We start from the raw sequence: 18627 nt of genomic DNA, 5'->3' as shown, positions 1-18627 counted from the left end.
CAATGAAATTTTTCGGAATTAATTGACAGTAAATAACATATAGACCGCTTTACTACAACTTAATTTCTATTTTTTAATTGTGAGTTATTTACAACTAGCATAAATGCCCCCCAAAAATAAATATTTCGATAAAAAGTTGGAATTTGTTTGTTTGTTGATAAAACGATTCTCAAACGCGTCTCTTAAGAACTTCTACATTAAATATAAACCTTTCTCTTAAATTTTTTCAACACCATATCCACAAACATTTGGTCGTACTTTAAATATCGTTGATGAAACTAAATGGTATAAGGTGAAGTATAAACATTGAAAGGTATTTTAAGGTGTGTTAAGTAGTAGACAAACAACTCAGACATATGATCTCAACCATGCTCACGTTTATAAAGGTTTCAGCTTTTTTACTTTACAAAAGTCTACAGCTGAAAGCGTTGAGAAAAGATAGAGGTTCAAACGTAGGCAGAATAGCGTACATATATTATACAGGTTGTGGCGTAACTTAAACCGGCTAACTTGAGATCATATGCTTAGACTTTTAAATTCCCTTCGTTGGAGTGTTTTCACTCATTAATGTTATAAATGCAAATATTCAAAAGCTTAATATGTTTGGCTTGTTTTTATTTTTTTATTTGATAAACAAACAAACCTTTTCTTTTATGTGCCTTTGTTGACGTAATTTGAACTCTCGTAACAAACATGTTTTTTATTTCTGTCTCAAATGAGGAAGTTTAGTTGTACGGTAAATTAGATATAAAAATGTTTTCTTACACGCTGTACAAATTAGAGCATTTAATTAAACGGCAAAGTTTCTCGAAAACATCTATTTAAATGGTTAAAATGAACTTCTTTAAACTTCGTCAGAAATTCTTATGAATCAACTAATGATAGTGTCGTGATGAGTATAAATTAAAAAAAAAAAAAAGTTGGCTTAGTTTTGGTAGCCTATTAGCAAATAAAAAACCCACTGAACTTCCTCATTGAATTTTGATAAATTCTGGGAATGTAATGATTTGTATTATGGTATGATTTATAAAAAAAATAAAAAAATATATAAAAATGTCGAGTTTTTAACCTATACCGCCTGCATTTTTACATAAGTTTTATATTAGTTACATTTCTTAATTTAAAGAATCTATTTAGTGTTAGTATTTACGGGTTTTTTACATTTTGCTGGCAGGGGGTTTTGGGGATGTTAATAAAACTATATTACGAGTTACTGTGCAATTTGTATTGGTGTTAAATACTATTGCCATTTTTATTAAAAGTTTCCTTTGTACAAACATTATATTCTATGTTTAATTTAATACTTAAATCTATTTTGGTTATAACATTAGTGTGCATCATAAAATGTAAGGTTTAAAAATATATCTAAATCTACAAATTTACCGATTGTTGGTATGTACATAAAAACATTCATTGTGTGGAAAAAAGCAAATAAAAATATGAGTTACAATTACATATTACATATTAGTATCAAACTGGTCAAGTAACTTGTAGGTTATTACCTGTAATTTGTTTTTGAAAATATTCGTAATTGAATATGTGTATGTGTAAGTATATGTGTAAGTATATGTGTAAGTATATGTGTAAGTGTATGTGTAAGTGTATGTGTAATTGGATGTGTAAGTGTATGTGTATGTGTACGTGTAAATGTAAGTGGGTGTGTAAACGTAAGTGTATGTATACAACTCTGTATAAATGTATATGTATGTGTATGTGTGTGTGTGTGTGTGTGTGTGTGTGTGTGTGTGTGTGCGTATGTGTATGTGTATGTGTATGTGTATGTGTATGTGTATGTGTATGTGTATGTGTATGCGTATGCGTATGCGTATGCGTATGCGTATGCGTATGTGTATGTGTATGTGTATGTGTATGTGTATGTGTATGTGTATGTGTATGTGTATGTGTATGTGTATGTGTATGTGTATGTGTATGTGTATGTGTATTTGTATTTTTATGTGTATTTATGTGATTGTGTAAGTGAATGGGTGAATGTATGTGTAAGTGTATGTGTTTGTGTAAGTTAATGTGTTAGTGTTTGTGTAAATGAATGTGTAGGTGTATGAGTAAGTGTATGTATAAGTGTATGTGTAAGTGTATTTGTAAGTGTATGTGTAAGTGTATGTGCTGGTGTAAATGTAAATGTATATTTATGTGTAAATGTACTTGTAAGTGTTTGTGAAGTGTATGCGTAAGTGAGTGTATGTGTGTGTAAGTGTATTTGAAAGTGTAAGTGTATGTGCGTTTTGTTATATGTATGTGTGTTTCTAGGGCTATGTGCGTGTATGTTTATTAATGTGATTTGTGTAGGAGTGTTTTTATACGTGTGTATGTGTGTTAAACGGTAAGTAAATGATGCGTTGTGCGATATACAATAATGTGATATGCGTGCTTTGGACTGGAAGTGTGTATGTTTGTGAGTACTATTTATACAAATGAACAGGGTTGTGGTCCCGTGGTAGTATTGTGGACTTACGGACCAAAGGTCCCAGGTTCAAATCCCACTCTACCACAACTCGTTTTCCGTTTTTCCAGCACAAGTTATTTACGACTTTTAAGAAATGGTCGGAAAATTTAAATATTTGAGTAAATAATAACATGTATTTTAAAAAAAACGTATTTTAAGGGTGTGAAAACACATGTCCATGTTTGAGATTTGTGCTAAATATTTAATTTATTTTTCATATTAATTCATATTAATTGTGCGAATTTAAGTGTATACATACACATTGTACACGAGTGCATTTGATTTTGCGTAAGCGTGTGAGGGTGGGTGGGTGTGAGGGTGCGTTAATGTGAGGTGAGTGTGCATGAGTGTGAGGCTGCGAGTAAATGAGGGTGCGTCTGGGTGAGTGTGCGTGTGGGTGGGTGTGCGTCAGAGTGAGAGTGGGCGGGTTTATGTGCGTATGCGTGTGCGTTTATGTGTTCGCGTTTCTGTGTATGTTTATGTGTGTGTGTGTGTATGTGTGTGTGTTTGTGATCGATTGTATGTGCAAATGATGTAATATTTGTTAACGTTAAAGGTACATATTATTATATTAGAAATAATTTGATAACTGTTTGTTTATTGCCATATTAGTTTAGCTTTAGTATTATAATTAATGAAAAAAATAGTCCGCATGCAAAAGTAATTAATAATCTAAAAAATATAATGTAGGTATATACGTACGTAACTCAATGTATAATAAAATATGTACATTATAATAAATTTATTGTTATGTATGTTTATGATGCATGTATTTTTTTTAATGTTGCTTATTTTGCCTTTGAAATTATTGCAAGTTATATTTTATGTGAATGAAATAAAGGCACAAAACGTTATGCGCAAATGAATCGTGCTTGTAAAAAAAACTCATTTGTATTCTGTCAGTGTGTAAAAGAGAACAGATTTATTATAATATAAAATAAAGCTATCATAACAATAAAAAGCGATTTTGAATAAATAAAATAAAATAATAAGTGTAGGAGTAGCTTAAAAGTAAAATATTAATAAAACAAGTATCAGGAGTGCATAAGGTTCTACATGTGACGAGTATTGCCAAAGCCTCCGTGGCCGGATTGCGAAGCTCCTTTATTGAATCCCATTTGAAGGTTCATTTGACCCTCAGAAGCTCGGAGCTGTTCTTCTGTGAAGGTACGCTCGTTCTTTTCTGCCATCTTGGGTCCCATACCGGGTCCCGTGTATTCAGGATGTTTTTGTGTCTGCAAAAAAAATACGTCCTTCTGACAATCCGAAAATAATAAACAAAAAAACATTATTTAATGCTTTTTCAAATTAATAGAGTTTTTTCGGCTAAATGTCGTCTAACTAAAAAATATTGTGCATTTTTTATTCTGTTAATAATCAATTGAAATAAGAGAAAACAAAATCCAAAATATTGAATGAAATATATGTTTTTTTTTGTATTAATGTGATAAAATTATGAGAAATACTCATTTCTATAACAAACTGTAGTTTAAATAATTATCTACACAGATTTTTCATTATTTGCAATTAAATATGCACAGACAAAAAAACAACGAATATGATTTTATTTGTGCATGCATGTAAGTTTTTCGTTTAAATGCGTGATATGCAAAATGAAAGAATCAACAATTTTATTTCTATGGTTTATATGATTCGTTATTTTAAATATCTGACTTTATATCTGGATGAAATAAAACCATTGAAATTCACCTAATCTTGTTGAATTTTAAGGAATTCTGTGTCATTTTTCGTTCGCAGTTAATAAATGTTGAACATTAACAGCTTTTGTTTGAAGATGCGAATATCTAAACAACGTTTACCGCTCTAAGCTCCATACTTAATTAAGTTTCCAACGTTTTATAACTTAGTAGGCGGCTGGGAAAAACCTGTTAGAAATTATGTAAAAGTAAATTTATTAATACTTACGATTCTGGCAAGTGAATAAAGACATAATGTAACTTGGACGATGTTTCGGCGCTCAAATAAATCAGCCGTCTGGAAAATTTCTTCTTCGGGTACACCGTATTTTTTAATGGCGGCTTGAAACCTAAACAAAACCGAAATACTTCATTACGATTGGAGACTTTGTAAACAAAACACCGAAAGCTTTTCATCTACATAAATTGTATTTTAAATTTAACAAAACCGAAGATAATTTTAAGAAATTTCTTGCCTTTGAACGTTTTCCATCAACTGGAAGTTAGTTCCTTTTTCTTGAATTTTCTTGATGGATCCGGGGGCAATCTTGTTGATGAGTTTACACAGAACGATTCCATCACGCAGAACATCTTCGTAAGGGGTGCCTGGAAGGGGTTCCCCAAGAACGTTGTAAATCCAGCACAACACTTCCTTTTCTTGGTCCAAGCTACGGATCTGTAAATTTCAACACGCGGTTTCCAAACATGAAATCGATTGAACAAAATATCCAATACCACAAATCTTCAAATGTGCGAAATTCTATATCATCCAGAAATTTGAACAGTATACTCTCTTAAAGTTAAGAAGTTTTTTGATATAAAACAAACCACAAAATACCATAAGGATTCAATTTACGTCAGTAATAATTTTAAAAAAAAACCGATTCAAGAGCGAATCATAATGCCTATGACATTACACATTTTAAGTGGTTTTTTCGTAAGGAATTAATAAAATAGACTGCCATTTACATTTTGTGTTCAAACATAAGATGTTGCACACGAATGTATTTTCATTTTAGATCTGCATATTTTATACAGTTGACATAGAAACATGTCACTGAGCGCGGGTGTAGAAGCTTCAGGAAATTTATTACAGATATTTAAAGTTACCAAAATAGTTCTGAAAATGCAGTATTTGTACTTTCAATTAAATGAGTGGAAGCACATATGTCAGTGGGGTCATTTTCTGTTTTTATCCTTTCCGTTTACGCCTTGTTAACCGAGCTTTATTTAGAAAACCGACTTATTTCATCTCTCAAAATATCCTCCAAGTATATAATACCATTGCCAAACCAGAAACCGATCAAAACATCGATCTACGTCAGCAGATCGTTGTTCAAGTTATCTATTTTCTTTAACTGTTTAAACTGATATTCAAAACTGAATGAATTCAGAAATATACGTATGCACAAATCAGTTAGTAAATTACCTTCTTCGGTTAGTAAATATATATAAATATAAAATATAAATGTTATCCATTTTCTTTTACTATTCAAAAGTGAATGAATCTAGAAAAATACGTATGCACAAATCAATTAGCAAATTCTTTTATACGGTTAGTAAATATACAATTATGCAGATTCAAAAGAAAAAAAATTCAAGGAAAGGACTAATTGTTGTAATATAGCAAACATTTTATGAATCATACAGTTTGAGAAAAACTTTGAAAGAATTTCGTTAATCATATTAATCAACTAAAAAACTTTGTGTTGTTAATTTTCATATTTTTTCAACTTTCGCTATAAATAGCATATTAAAATTAACACCTTTATAAACGAAAGCGTTATGGCAATTACAAATTACGTGTTGGATAAGGTACTACAATATACATACAACGTAATTTTATTAACTCGTTTAAATTTTTAAAATATCAGAAAAATCGTTCAAAATAATAATAATGAGAAAGAAGTAGACAGTGTAGATTTAAACTTTGAGTAGCTAGTATTGACAAGGAAATTTAAAAACAAAACAAGTATTTCAGTGAATTGAAAAATATGATTTACTATTCACATTATTTTATTTGTTGTATTCACAGGATGATCATTGATGATGTTGGGTTAATACATAATTTCACTTGAGAACATACCGGCATTTTGGTAAACTAAACTGATGGTAACAAACTAGGTTTTTCACCGCCGAACTAGGATGGTCCGCGCCTGTCGTTAAACTGTCGCAAGGTAGCTCGCGTCGAGCTTTTTGCTTGGGCGTCCTAACGCCGACGCCTCAAGTAGAGGGGAGACGCCCCTTCAACTTTGTTATTTACACATATATACATATTAGCCATCAAAAAACGTAAGAAGACTTCCGTTCCATTGCATACCGAGAATTTTCCCATGTCTGTGATACGACTAAATATTACTGAATTATGATATTCGACCATTAATTCATATTAATATTATTGATTATTAAGTTTGTAAGATCTGAAGAACGTTCATGAAGTTTTACAGAGTAATATTTTACGGAAAATGTGGATGTTTAAACACAGGTAGAATGGTGAATGTTACGCAGTGTGTAAAGTGGCCACTTAAACCAGCCATTGACAGGTCATAAGCTCTGTAAATGCCCAGACTTAAATACTATCTTCTCGATTTTTTTTTCTTCTCTGTTACAATAAATCTCAATCTGATAATCTTACTTTCATTTTATTAAATATTGGCAAACGCTGCAGTTGGTGATGGTACCAATGCACCATTGAGTACAAGTAAGGAATTAATGAAGAAGATCATTTTTGAAAATGGAATATGGAAGTCTAGGTATTTACAAAGCTAATGATCTGTCATTGTCTGGTTTAAATGGTCACTTAACGCGCTGTGTAACATTCACCATTTTGCCTATGTTTGAAGATCTATGATGTATTTCTTTGGTTCTTCCATCAGCTGATCTTTGTGAAGTGAAGAAGATTTGAATTCTTTATTGATGCGGGTTAGATTCAATGACTGAATTGTTTCACCTACATACTAGGCAACGCCTGAAAATATTTTTCAATTGGATTAACATATGGAAGAATCGAAAAAATCTGAATGTTCAAACATAGACAGAATTATTAATGTTACACAGTGTGTAAAGTGGCCTCTTAAACCAGCCAATGACTGGTCGTCAGCCTTGTAAATGCCCATACTTCCTTCTCTTCCGTAAAATGTTCTTCATCTCCTTGCAATAAATTAATAAATAACTCCTAAGTGGGTTGAATCCGGTCCATGGATACAAAAAACTGGGCAAACTCAAAATATTGTTGATAGGAGCTGGTTTAAAAAGAAGTACAAAAAAAATAAAATATTTTCATATGTATTATTTAAATTTCGAAGTTCGAGCCCCACTCTACCCCAACTTTAAAAAAAATATCATATGTTAAAAATGCTTTTTTTCGTAGGGCTTTTTCAGTGTACAATACAAAATTTAAAGACATAGCCCACACAAACATCACTCTGTCAGATTTAAAATTGACACTAAAAATGCATTATGTAACTTAATGGACATTACAATAATAAATATGTACATCTCTCTTCTCCTCCTTATCCTTCTTATCCTTATCCTTCTTCTTACATCCTTGTCCCAATCCCGCCCCATTTGCAATAACTTTTCTTTTTTTTAAAATGTATATTCTTTGATTTTTAAAATTATATACATGAAAATAACATTTTTATATGTATAAACTTATATGTATTTATATATATATAGAAAATGATATGGTCCCGACGAAAAAACAAGGATGAAAGTAGGCTGAATGCTATCGAAATGCGATCTCTCAGACGAATGTTTAGTTAAACTATGTACGATAGATGCACAAATGTCGAGATCCGTACATTATGTAAGGCTGAGATGGGCACTATCGACAAAATCAAGAAAGGAGCTCTGCGCTGATTTGGGCATGTAGAGCGAATGGACAACGAGAGAGCGGCTAAAAATGTTTACAATGCGAATGTTGATGGATGCAGAAATAGAGGAAGACCGAGAAATACATGGCATGACCAAATCCAACAAATACTTGAAGTGGACATGTCAAAAGTCGGAGTAATCGGCGCGCCTGCATGAGAAGATGTATGAATGTAGAGGAAGCGAGATCTGTATGCAATGATAGAGTGATGTGGCATTCTATCCTCTCTGCCTACCCTTACGGGGGAACGGCGTGATGATTTGTTGTTTTTGTTGTATTATATTTTCTTACTAACTTTGTAGACTTTATGGAAATCTGTTATTGGTTCTCATTTTTAAAAAAAATAAATTAAATAACCACCGTTTTTTTATATGTTAAACTTGGAAGCCCACCACCTTTATTCTTGACAGTGGGATTTGGAAGGGAAAATATTAAAAATAGTTTTTCTCCAAACAATCTGATTTTTGGCATCCATTACCGCGAGTCGGTGAAAGAAAAGAGGGGAGATTAAATCTTGGGCGTTTGGACAGTGATGGAAAATGGCGTGTGATTTAGAAACACCTCTCATAATAAAATTGGTGATGTTTGACATAACTCACATAATTAAATTATATTATTTTAGATGCCATGCCGTTAATGCAATCTCTTCTGGCTCTTGCTAGAGCATATCGTGCTCGACGGATGTACTCCCAGTTCTCCTTTGGATCCAAAGGTCCAGCGAGGATCCACGAATTTCCACTTAAAAAGAAAGCGTTCTTCCAACTGAAGGAATGTCTCAATCAGATATAAAAAAGGTTATTAAATGTTCCTATTGATGCTTGGCAATCGCTATGGGAATCTTCGCCTACAGGGAGGGTTACCTTTCTTTTTTTCATTTAATCCGTCAGCGATTAAACTCTTTTTAGCTTATCTCTGATTACTGGACTACGCAGTTTTTTTCAGGTCCTGGTAAATTTAATGACAAATAATTCGTTATTAATATTGTTGATTCCCCTTCGTGCTGCTGCGGATATCCAAATCAATCTCCTGAACATATATTGTAGTCTTGTTCCTTTCTCTCGTCTCTACGATTACCGAATGGAGCTTCTCGCCACTATCCGCGGCCCTTTTATAGGTCCTGTCGGATATACAGAGCTGGTGGCTTCCAAAAAGAATGAAAAGGCATTTAATATTGTAATCATTTTGCCGAATCAATCATGTCTAATCATTTTCATCCTAGTCAGTGAAGGTTTTGCTTACCTCTTTTTATAATCCAATTAAGTACGCATTGTGTGCTTCTGGATTACCTTATTTCAGCACAAATATGTTAAGGCTACCATATTACAGAGAGCTCCTTCGGGCAGCTTTTCTCGTTCGGCAATGAGCAGTTTTTCCGTATTTGTGGACCCACCAAGGAGACTTACGTCCTTTGATGCGGTGTGCTGTATGTGGTGGACAAGCTACTTGGTCATTTAGCTTTAACGACCAGATTCCCACAACTCGGTTTTGAACTGAACTGATTTTTAAGCTTTTCAACATTGCGCGATAGACAATAAATTCGGTATAAAATGTATCAAATACTGTAAAACATTGATAATTATTGCTGTTTGTCTCTTTTAAAAAATATTCAAACATAAACTTTAAACAAACCGAGTTGCAGAATCACACATAAAAAAAACTCATTTTATAAAATTTGATAATAAATTGTTACCTCTTAAAATTACATTTCAAATGTCATTTTTTTCTTCTGAATATTGGATATTGGAGACTGAATTAGATATAAATAATAAAATAGGATAAGAAAATGCCAGCGCGTAATCTAAAAGATATTTTGAAAAAATAATCCTTGTATTTATTCTATAGCTTGGATTTAAAAGACCAACATTTGTTTTTTCCAACATTTTGACAAGAATTAAAAAAGAATAATAAACTTCGTTTTTTGAGGATAAATTGTTGTAAATAACGCTTTATGATACGATTAACATTTTCCGTTTTAGATCCAAATCCAAACAGTATTAGTCAACAACAGAATATAATATAATTTTGGATAGTTAGAATTTTTCCCTTCTTTTTTTAAGCAAATTTTGTACACGGATACCCACTATAGTTTTATGGAAGCTGGGACAAAAGTTGTTTTAGTAAACAAACTAGTGTTACTATTGATTTCTTTCAATATTTTTGAAATTCTGAATTGAATAGGACAATCTGTGCATTTTTTTAAAATAAACGTATAGATTAAACAAAACTCATATAACTCGGCAAATGTCTTTAAGTCGATAAATATTACTGCTTCCTCGGCTTCTTGCCAACTTATCTATAAAAATACACCCTCCAAATGTCTGGTGAGTTTTGGAATTAGTGTGAAATTAGATAAATAGTATTCTGGAGCTTTAAGCGTTGGATGATTTATTAACTAGACTTGTCGTTATATCAGCTTTCTAATATGTGACATTCGGTCATATAAATTCTAGAAGTTGATTTTGTAATAAATATACTGCATTGGTCTTAAACATCTTCATAAAATGTTAAGCTCTCAAAACTAACAGATGCTACGTAAAATCTATAACTTGAGTTGTTTAATTAAAATATACTGATTTCACTATTTTACAAATATATTGTATATTATTATATTCATTGTATTATGCATTGCTAGCAGGGTGATTGTAACCAATTTATTAGTTTTATCGATCCAAAAATTCAATAAAAAAATGCCTGATACCTTTTTTTTATGAACAAACTTTCGTTAAAATAAAATATACCGCATAAAATTATGTTAATTAACTGTAAATTTACAATATTTTGAGTTTGTCCAAATGAATGATGACAAAAGACTTAAGTCATTAAAATTACCAAATTACAACAGAGATGGAGAACATTTTAGAAATGGAAATATGGAAGTCTAGGCATTAACAGGGCTTATGACCTCTCTTTGGCTGGTTTAAGCGGTCACATTACACACTGTTAATCATAATGACTCCTTAGGGGGTGAAATCCAGTATTTTGTCTACAAAAATTTGGACAAGCTCAAAATATTATAATAAAACCAACTGGTCTAAGACGAAGTGAATCTGGTTGTGGTCCCGTGGCTAGTGTCTCGGACTCACGGCTCAAAGGTCCGTGGTTCGAATTCCACTCTACCCCAACTTGATTCCCATTTTCTAATAGTGAGTTATTTACAACTCGTTGAAAATGGCCCTCAAAATGAAATTTTTGGGTAAATCATAAGAACGCAAATATTTATAAAAAAATCAAAAAAAGTTTAACGATTAGAATTTTTTTTTCAGGCGTTGCCTAGTATGTGAAATAATTCTATCAAATGATCTCTTCACAACAATAAAGGTTTCAGCTCTCTAACTTCACTAAAATCAGCAGCTGGAAGAATAGAAGAAATATGGATGTGCAAACATAAGCAAAATGGTGAATATTACACAGTGTGTAAAGTGGCCACTTAAATCAGCCAACGACAGGTCATAAGTTCTGTAAATGCCCAGACTTCCATATTCCCTTCTCTAAAATGTTCTCCATGTCTGTTGTAATTTTTTCATTTTATATTTACTTCATTAAGAGCCCGTTGCACCACAAAAGATAAAGTTTTAATACATAAAGTAGAATAATAGTTGGGTTTTCGTCAAAACGGTCTGCTTTTAAAGCTACAAATTTTATCAATTTCGACGAGAACGCAAAAAATTATTTGCATTTTTTAACTCAACTTTTTATGGTGAAAGTGGACGTAAGCCTTCTGGAATTGAATCTGGAAAATGCTCGACAATTTACTAGACAAATTTGTACACAGGACCATTTTCATAACCATCAGTATAATAATAAAGGTCAGTTTGATTTGTGGTGTTTACGATGTAAAACATCTCAAGAGTAATCTTTATGATATTAAAAAAAATAAGCCTTAAAATTTATACGCAAAACGGGTATCGTTTGATTAGGTTTTTTTTAGTGAAGTTTTGTGAAATTTAAATGCGGATTCAAATAAATACGACGGATGTCTCGTTATTAAATACTTTGTACATTCAATGTCGTCTTCTTAATATGTCACCTTCCCTACTTGTATTGACGCAGTTTCTGAAATCATAATAAATGATTTCGTGTACCTACACAAGTGAATAAATATGTCACACCATATGATAATTCATGGCACTTGGCGACTTGAGATGACTCTGTCACAGCTGATGAGATAAGTTGCCACTTTCTGACACAACATGTTATTATCTAATATCATACCATTTTGCATTATATCTTGGCACTAGAATCAATCCGGTAATTAATTTAGATATTTATTTAAACAGAAAACCGTTTTCAACATAACTCGGTTCAAAAAATATATATCAGTTATAAATTAGTTTATGTATTATTTATTTATTTATTGACGGACATTGTCCATGTATACAATTTATAGGGTTTAAATATTGCAATAAAAGAATAGTTTAAAACATTGAAAAAAAAGAAAAAAAGCATTGACAAACGTAAGGGACATCAAGACAAAACCTGGACTATTTATTTAGTGCTCGTTTAAATCGTTGTAAACTTAAACCAAAAAAGTCCCGATCTTGTCTTGAGTTAAAAAGTGTTAAAGTTGAGTTAAATTAATTAAAATGATAACTTAGATGTAGCACCAAATTAAATATGCATACAAAGTTCGAATTCAATGAATAAGAATCGGCCAATTCCTAGTTTTCTCAAAATCACTCGAGGCCTGTTACATATAAGGTGAGGTGGGATATCAAAAACCTACATATTTTATTATTTATTTATTATTTTTATTTTCTTTAATTCAGGAAACATACAGTACAGTTACAAAGTTTAAAGTATAAAAAAGAGAAGGAAAAAGAAAAACATAAATGAAAGTTGTTTAAAAATTAAAATTTTTTAATTATTTACAAATGGAAATAATATTAAAAATGAAGAAAATTTGTAAAAGTAATTAAAAATTAAGAATTGAAATAAAGAATGAAAAACATGCTCAGATGTAAAAATAAAATAAAATAGTAATAACATTTAAAAAGAAAAACATAAATATACACATATTTATTTTAAGGGATTCAAAGAAACGATGAGAAGAATCTTTAAGTGAAATACGTATCAATCACTTTAATGTCCATACTTTTCAGAAACAAAAATTACTTTTTGGTTTTATTGTTAAAACCACAGATATATTAAGTTGAAACAGTTAAGAAAATAATTCACTTCGAACCAATATCGAATTAATGAATTCATAGTTAGATTCAAATGGGCTATAAAAATACGACACAACTATTACACATTTGAATTTTTGTGGAAGTCAAATAATTGCTGTCAATGTAACGTAGTTTATGACATTAAAAAGTGCGGAAATTTATTGAATATCATTTTTCACTTAGTATTTTGATAATTATTTACCAAAATATAATAATAATAGGATAACTTTCCATTTTTTTTTATATCGTCGCAAATCAGAATTTATTTTTTTATTTTTTATTCAACTTAGATTTAATCTTTCATTGGCAGAGGATAAAAATCCTTAAAACAAATATTAGTTTTTTATTTATTTTATTTATCATATTTGTACATTCGTGGGCTTATTGCTAAACTGTTTTTTCTAACCAACCAATAAAAAAAGGTTTATTTATATAATTTTATTTTTTGAACGAATGGGAGAAAAATGAATATGTTAAAGTAAAATAGATAGAAAAATAGAACTAGAAATACGTGTTTGTATGTAAATTCATTCATATAAATCTTCTGAGAGCAACTTTGGTTTTTATGCCCCAATGTCCAGAATGTGTAGATTAGTCAATTCATCACACGACTTGGAATTTTTTGGGATAGATCTTCCGGCTTTTCGTAGATCTCTTCGCGACTAAACAGTGTGGGATGAAGTTAGATTGGCATGGTTTAGCTCAAAACTTTAGGTCTTTCGTTTTTTTAAATATATTGTAAACAATTATTGTTTTGCCCTTGTTTGTCTTTGCTAAATAGTTTTATGTTCTTTTGGTTCAGTTTCTTGCATTTATGTTTCTTCATGTAACTGTTGTAATCGGCTTAGGCCGTATATTATAATAAATAAATAAATAAATAAATATAGATATTAGTTTCATGTGAAAGAAAAATTAAAAAAAAGGAAAGAAGTGAGATTAAGAAAGAGAAAGGAGATGTTTCTTCAGGCGCGATTTATCCTATCTGGGAAGAATGTTTTTTTCAATTCTACGACGTTGGTTTAGTCATAGGGACAGATTGCTTATTTAGATCACGGGTGTCTGTTTTTGGCAGTGAATCAAGATTTTATTTTGGATAATTACAATTTAGTCTAAAAGCGGCCTGTTGCTTTATGGGCAAAAGCTGAATGGCGCTTCCCGCCATCTTGTGTAGGCGCGCGCGGGAAAACCCACCCAAGAATTGATGTGCAGCTTCTCAAATGATTAATGAGAACATACAACACCCAACGTCCAAACAGAATATTGCAGTCCTTGACTTATATAGCTACTGTTTGAATAATATTATCATTATAATTGGCAATGGCGCAATGGTTTATATCTGAATACGCCTGGAGAAGCGAATTCTATTATTTATAGATAGCGATTCTGACTTGGCCGCGATTCAGAAAATGGATTTTTATTGGATATATCCACAGTTTTTGCTTTGGTTCTTGCCAATACTTTCGAACCCTGAATACAATTACAATAGTCTAACCTTAATAAACTTAAATTAACAAATTACAACAGGGATGAAGAACACCTTAAATAAGGGAATATGGAAGTCTAGGCATTTACAAGGCTTATGACCTGTCATTGGCTGGTTTAAGTGGCCACTTTACACACTGTGTAACATTCACCATTTTGCCTAAGTTTGAACATCCATATTTCTTCAATTCTTCCATCTGTTGATTTTAGTGAAGTTAAAGAGCTGAAACCTTAATAAACTTAAAGTTATTTTAAATTTGGTACCCACCTAAGTATCTGCCTATCAATAGAAAAATATATATCTTATTATTTTGACCGCACGGGGTAGTGAAATAATTTATTTATACAACCTTTTCATTAAAAAAAAATTGCTTTCTGACATTAAGTTCCACATTTTATATCAGTATTATAGATATATTATTACGACATAAACAATTCTTTCTAATGTAGCAATAATACTATTATCTGTTGTACAAAGCTAAGTATACAAAACACTGCAAAAATTTTCTCTTATCAATAAAAATGAAATATTTGCGATCTTATCAGACATTTATAGTAATATAAGGGGGTTCGATTAGTTTTCAAGCTTCAAAAGATTGGGTGGTACTGATTAACTTCCCTTTGTCAAACATTTAAATCCTTAAGATATGCTGCAGTTGGTATCAATATATACTGTAATGATAAAAGTAAAAAATAAAACTACGAAAGTTAGAAAATAATAATACCAACAATGTCATATTTTTAGCAATGACCTATTCTTAGTCAGTGACATGCCAATGACCTCAGAAGTGATCATAATTTTTAGTTCCCAAAATAATAATCGAATGCCAACATCGCTCTCGCGCGTCGCAGTCCATCATCAGGATGGAATAATCACTCCTTGCTTTGTATGTCACTTGCAAAGACGTTTGAACGAAAGTAACAGAGAGTCTTCATTAGAGCGATGAGGAAACACTGTCCTGTAATGAAAACTGGCCGAGTTCCCAACACTTAACAGCCCCTTGGACTCGAGAAATATTACGTCAGAGACGTTTTGGACAGCCAAATGTAAACAAACAATGCATAAGCAAACTATGTTGATGAAACTTGATAAAAAATATTTATTATAATAAAGGATATTAGTCTTTTTAATTGCCTTTTTTTAACCGCTACCAGCATACTCGTAAAATTATAAACATATTTATTGTTTTTGACATTTTACCAACTGTAAATTCCTTACTTTTAAATAAAAAATTTATGATGTTTTATCTTCACGGTATTTTTAAAAAACTTGAAGAGTGAAAAACAATACGGAAATATCACAAACATATATGAAATGGATTTAGAATGATTATTTGTATTTTCTAAATTAATATGGATATTGTGGTAAAATGTTTTCATATGTAAATTTAAAAAATATATTTTCAAAAAATACGTCACCAGAAAAACGCGATATGTTAGGCCTTGATAGTTGTGCCGTCGAGATTCAAATTTGAATGGTCAAAGTTGAGTGAACAAATAAACATGAATCGTGACGTTGTAAGGGCGTGGCCAATGGAATGACCGTTTTTGCGGGAATTCAAAATTACAAATTTTTAAATATTTTTTATGTTACAAATAAGAAACAATTTTTTTTCCTAGACAGTAGTATTTCATGGACCTTTATTACTTTAAAAATGTTTTAAAAAGTTATATTTCCCTATTACGCGGTGTGAGAAAGTTCAGTGCTACGGGAAATTGGATATAAAAATATTTTCTTACGCGCGGTAAAAAATAAAGCATTAAATTGTAATGCGACGTTTCTTGAAATGTATGAAAAAGAATATAATAACTATTTTAATAAAAAAGAACTGCTTTGAACGACGTCACTACTTTTTCCGAATCAACCAGTTTTAGAGTTTTGTGATAGATATCCGATTTACGGGAAAACAAATCGCCAATCAGCAGAATTCGCCGAGATGAATTTGTGACGTCACACGCCGGGTAATTTTAAAATTACACAAATTTCGCTGATAATACGATACATGAAAAGAGTTTTTTTTTAAATTTGGCTTAGTTTGATTGTCCTTAAAAAAACACTGAACCTTCCTTTAAAAAGGAAAATTTTAAAAAAACATAAGCAAATAAAATCAAAAACACAAATAGTTGCTTTAAACAGAGCATTGATTTTGAGAATTATATTTGAAGTAGAACAAAAGCAATCAGACTCGATTTATAACTAACAAGACCGCAAACGAATTTATTAGCCTTATCCTCATTCCATTACAATGAAGTCTGGGGATAGGAGAGTACAATATTATATATATTTGTTTGTTTTTTATATTAATAATATTTTATTTAATATATAAACCTTTTTCTCTTACTTTAAATAGATACATTATAAAGACGTTATCGCACCACAGGCTAATCATTAGGGCTTTAGAAAAAACCCCTTATTGTAATCTCACCGGGAATCAAACTTCAAACATATGTGTTTGAGGAAAACGTCTTACTCATTACAGCAGATACAAAGAAGATTATTATTTAGTGTTTTTTCTATAATTCTAAAACAATTTGTGAGTAAATTAACATAGAGACAAATGGATACAATATAATGTCTCATTTACATCAGAAGCGATTGTGTTTCCATGCCAAGAACAAGAGGGAGACATATGTATATTATTTAATAGTCTTTTTGCTTGTAACGTGAACGTTTATAAAATATATCTTCATTGTTCCATTCAAAAAAGACACCTGTTCACAGAATGGGATGATGTTGTATTTTCGATTCTAAAACGTTAACAATCTGATTACACTTGGCGTATCTCTAAATATAGTTATAAGTTTGTTTATTTATCTTATCCTAGCACGTTGCGGATGCCATAAAATCATCAAGATTCCGTTATAAAACTGGGTCATTTTAAAGTTTCACGAGTCCATGACGTGCGTTGGCTGATCCGTCATATTGGCATGGAAAATTCGATAGATGATTTGCATTTACTCGAAATATTCGATCAGCTAAAATTGCATTTTGATTTATAAGACTGAAGCGTGGTTAAATTCTAGTTCTGAAAACATTAATTAGAAGTTTAAAAGACTGACAAGCATGGCAAGTCTACGTGAAATCGACGATTTTTCATGGAAGTCATTTAACATATTTAATATTACAACTTTCAGTGACATCAAAATAGATAGCAGGAAGTAAATAAACTAAAAAAAGAAAAGTAGGTAAGGTAGAAAGAAAGAAATAAGCTAATAAAAAATTAGGTTGTCTTGGATTGACTGGTAACCAACATAAATTTACTTTTTAGTATAATATTATAAAATAATCAAAAATAAATCAATATACTAAACTTAAATGTATATTTAAATCTTCATAAAACACATACTATTTAACAATGTTTTGAGTATGTCCAAATGCTTGCAGACTGGCTGGATTTTTTCCCTAAGGAGTTGTTCATATTTAAATTTCCTTCTCAAAAATGTTTTCCCTCTCTGTTGCAACAAATTGAAATATTTACATATAATTAAACTTAAGTTAGGTGGAGTATTGTTTTCTGGACTTCTAAGGATGAAATAATATTTATATTTTTAAAATAGTTTAATTCAATAATCGGCATTTACTTTGAACACTTTATGACAAAATACCATATATCGAAAATTTTGTTACACGTCTATATGTAACGCTAATAACAAAGTTTTCATTTTATATAAAAAAAAAATTGTTTAAAATGCTATTTTCTGTTTTTCACAATGGTCCCCGTTATACGTTAAATATATATTAAATGTGTACATGTACGTACATTAAATACACACGATCAAACAATCTTGATGAAAATGTGACGCCTCTCAAAATACCAGTTAATTTGTAAATTATTCGGAAATTAAAAATAAGATAAGTAATTTTTAAATGAAAAATCTACTATTAAACTATTCAGAGCCGTAAAACAATGACTTCTTTCAGTGCGTAATATTATCTCGTAATGA

General features: G+C 30.9%; 2 protein-coding genes across 2 annotated transcripts in view; one reads left to right on the top strand and one right to left on the bottom strand.

Annotated features, from left to right (window-relative positions):
• Window positions 1-18627, top strand: part of LOC148274718 (muscle-specific protein 20-like) — a 37561-nt gene that overhangs the window by 13183 nt on the left and 5751 nt on the right. The gene's annotated exons all lie outside the window — the stretch shown is intronic.
• Window positions 1204-6382, bottom strand: LOC148274719 (myophilin). The gene is made up of 4 exons (XM_088236750.1): window positions 6248-6382; window positions 4638-4837; window positions 4391-4511; window positions 1204-3699 (listed from the first exon to the last, which is right to left on the bottom strand). The coding sequence occupies exons 1-4, from the start codon at window positions 6251-6253 to the stop codon at window positions 3517-3519; spliced, it is 510 nt and encodes a 169-aa protein (XP_088092876.1). The 5' UTR covers window positions 6254-6382; the 3' UTR covers window positions 1204-3516.

Source organism: Micrasema longulum, unplaced genomic scaffold (genome assembly GCF_059751315.1).
Source record: "Micrasema longulum isolate JH-2025_06_02 unplaced genomic scaffold, ASM5975131v1 h1tg001601l, whole genome shotgun sequence".
NCBI classification, from domain to species: domain Eukaryota; kingdom Metazoa; phylum Arthropoda; class Insecta; order Trichoptera; family Brachycentridae; genus Micrasema; species Micrasema longulum.
The sequence above is the reverse complement of the archived record's forward strand: the minus strand, read 5'-3'. Positions and strand labels throughout refer to the sequence as shown.

Coding starts and splice junctions, on each gene's coding strand:
- LOC148274719 (XM_088236750.1), bottom strand. Junction 4,512..4,637: donor TTGATGGAAAACGTTCAAAG/GCAAGAAATTTC, acceptor GGTTTTGTTTAG/GTTTCAAGCCGCCATTAAAA. Junction 3,700..4,390: donor TTTATTCACTTGCCAGAATC/GTAAGTATTAAT, acceptor TTTTTTTTGCAG/ACACAAAAACATCCTGAATA.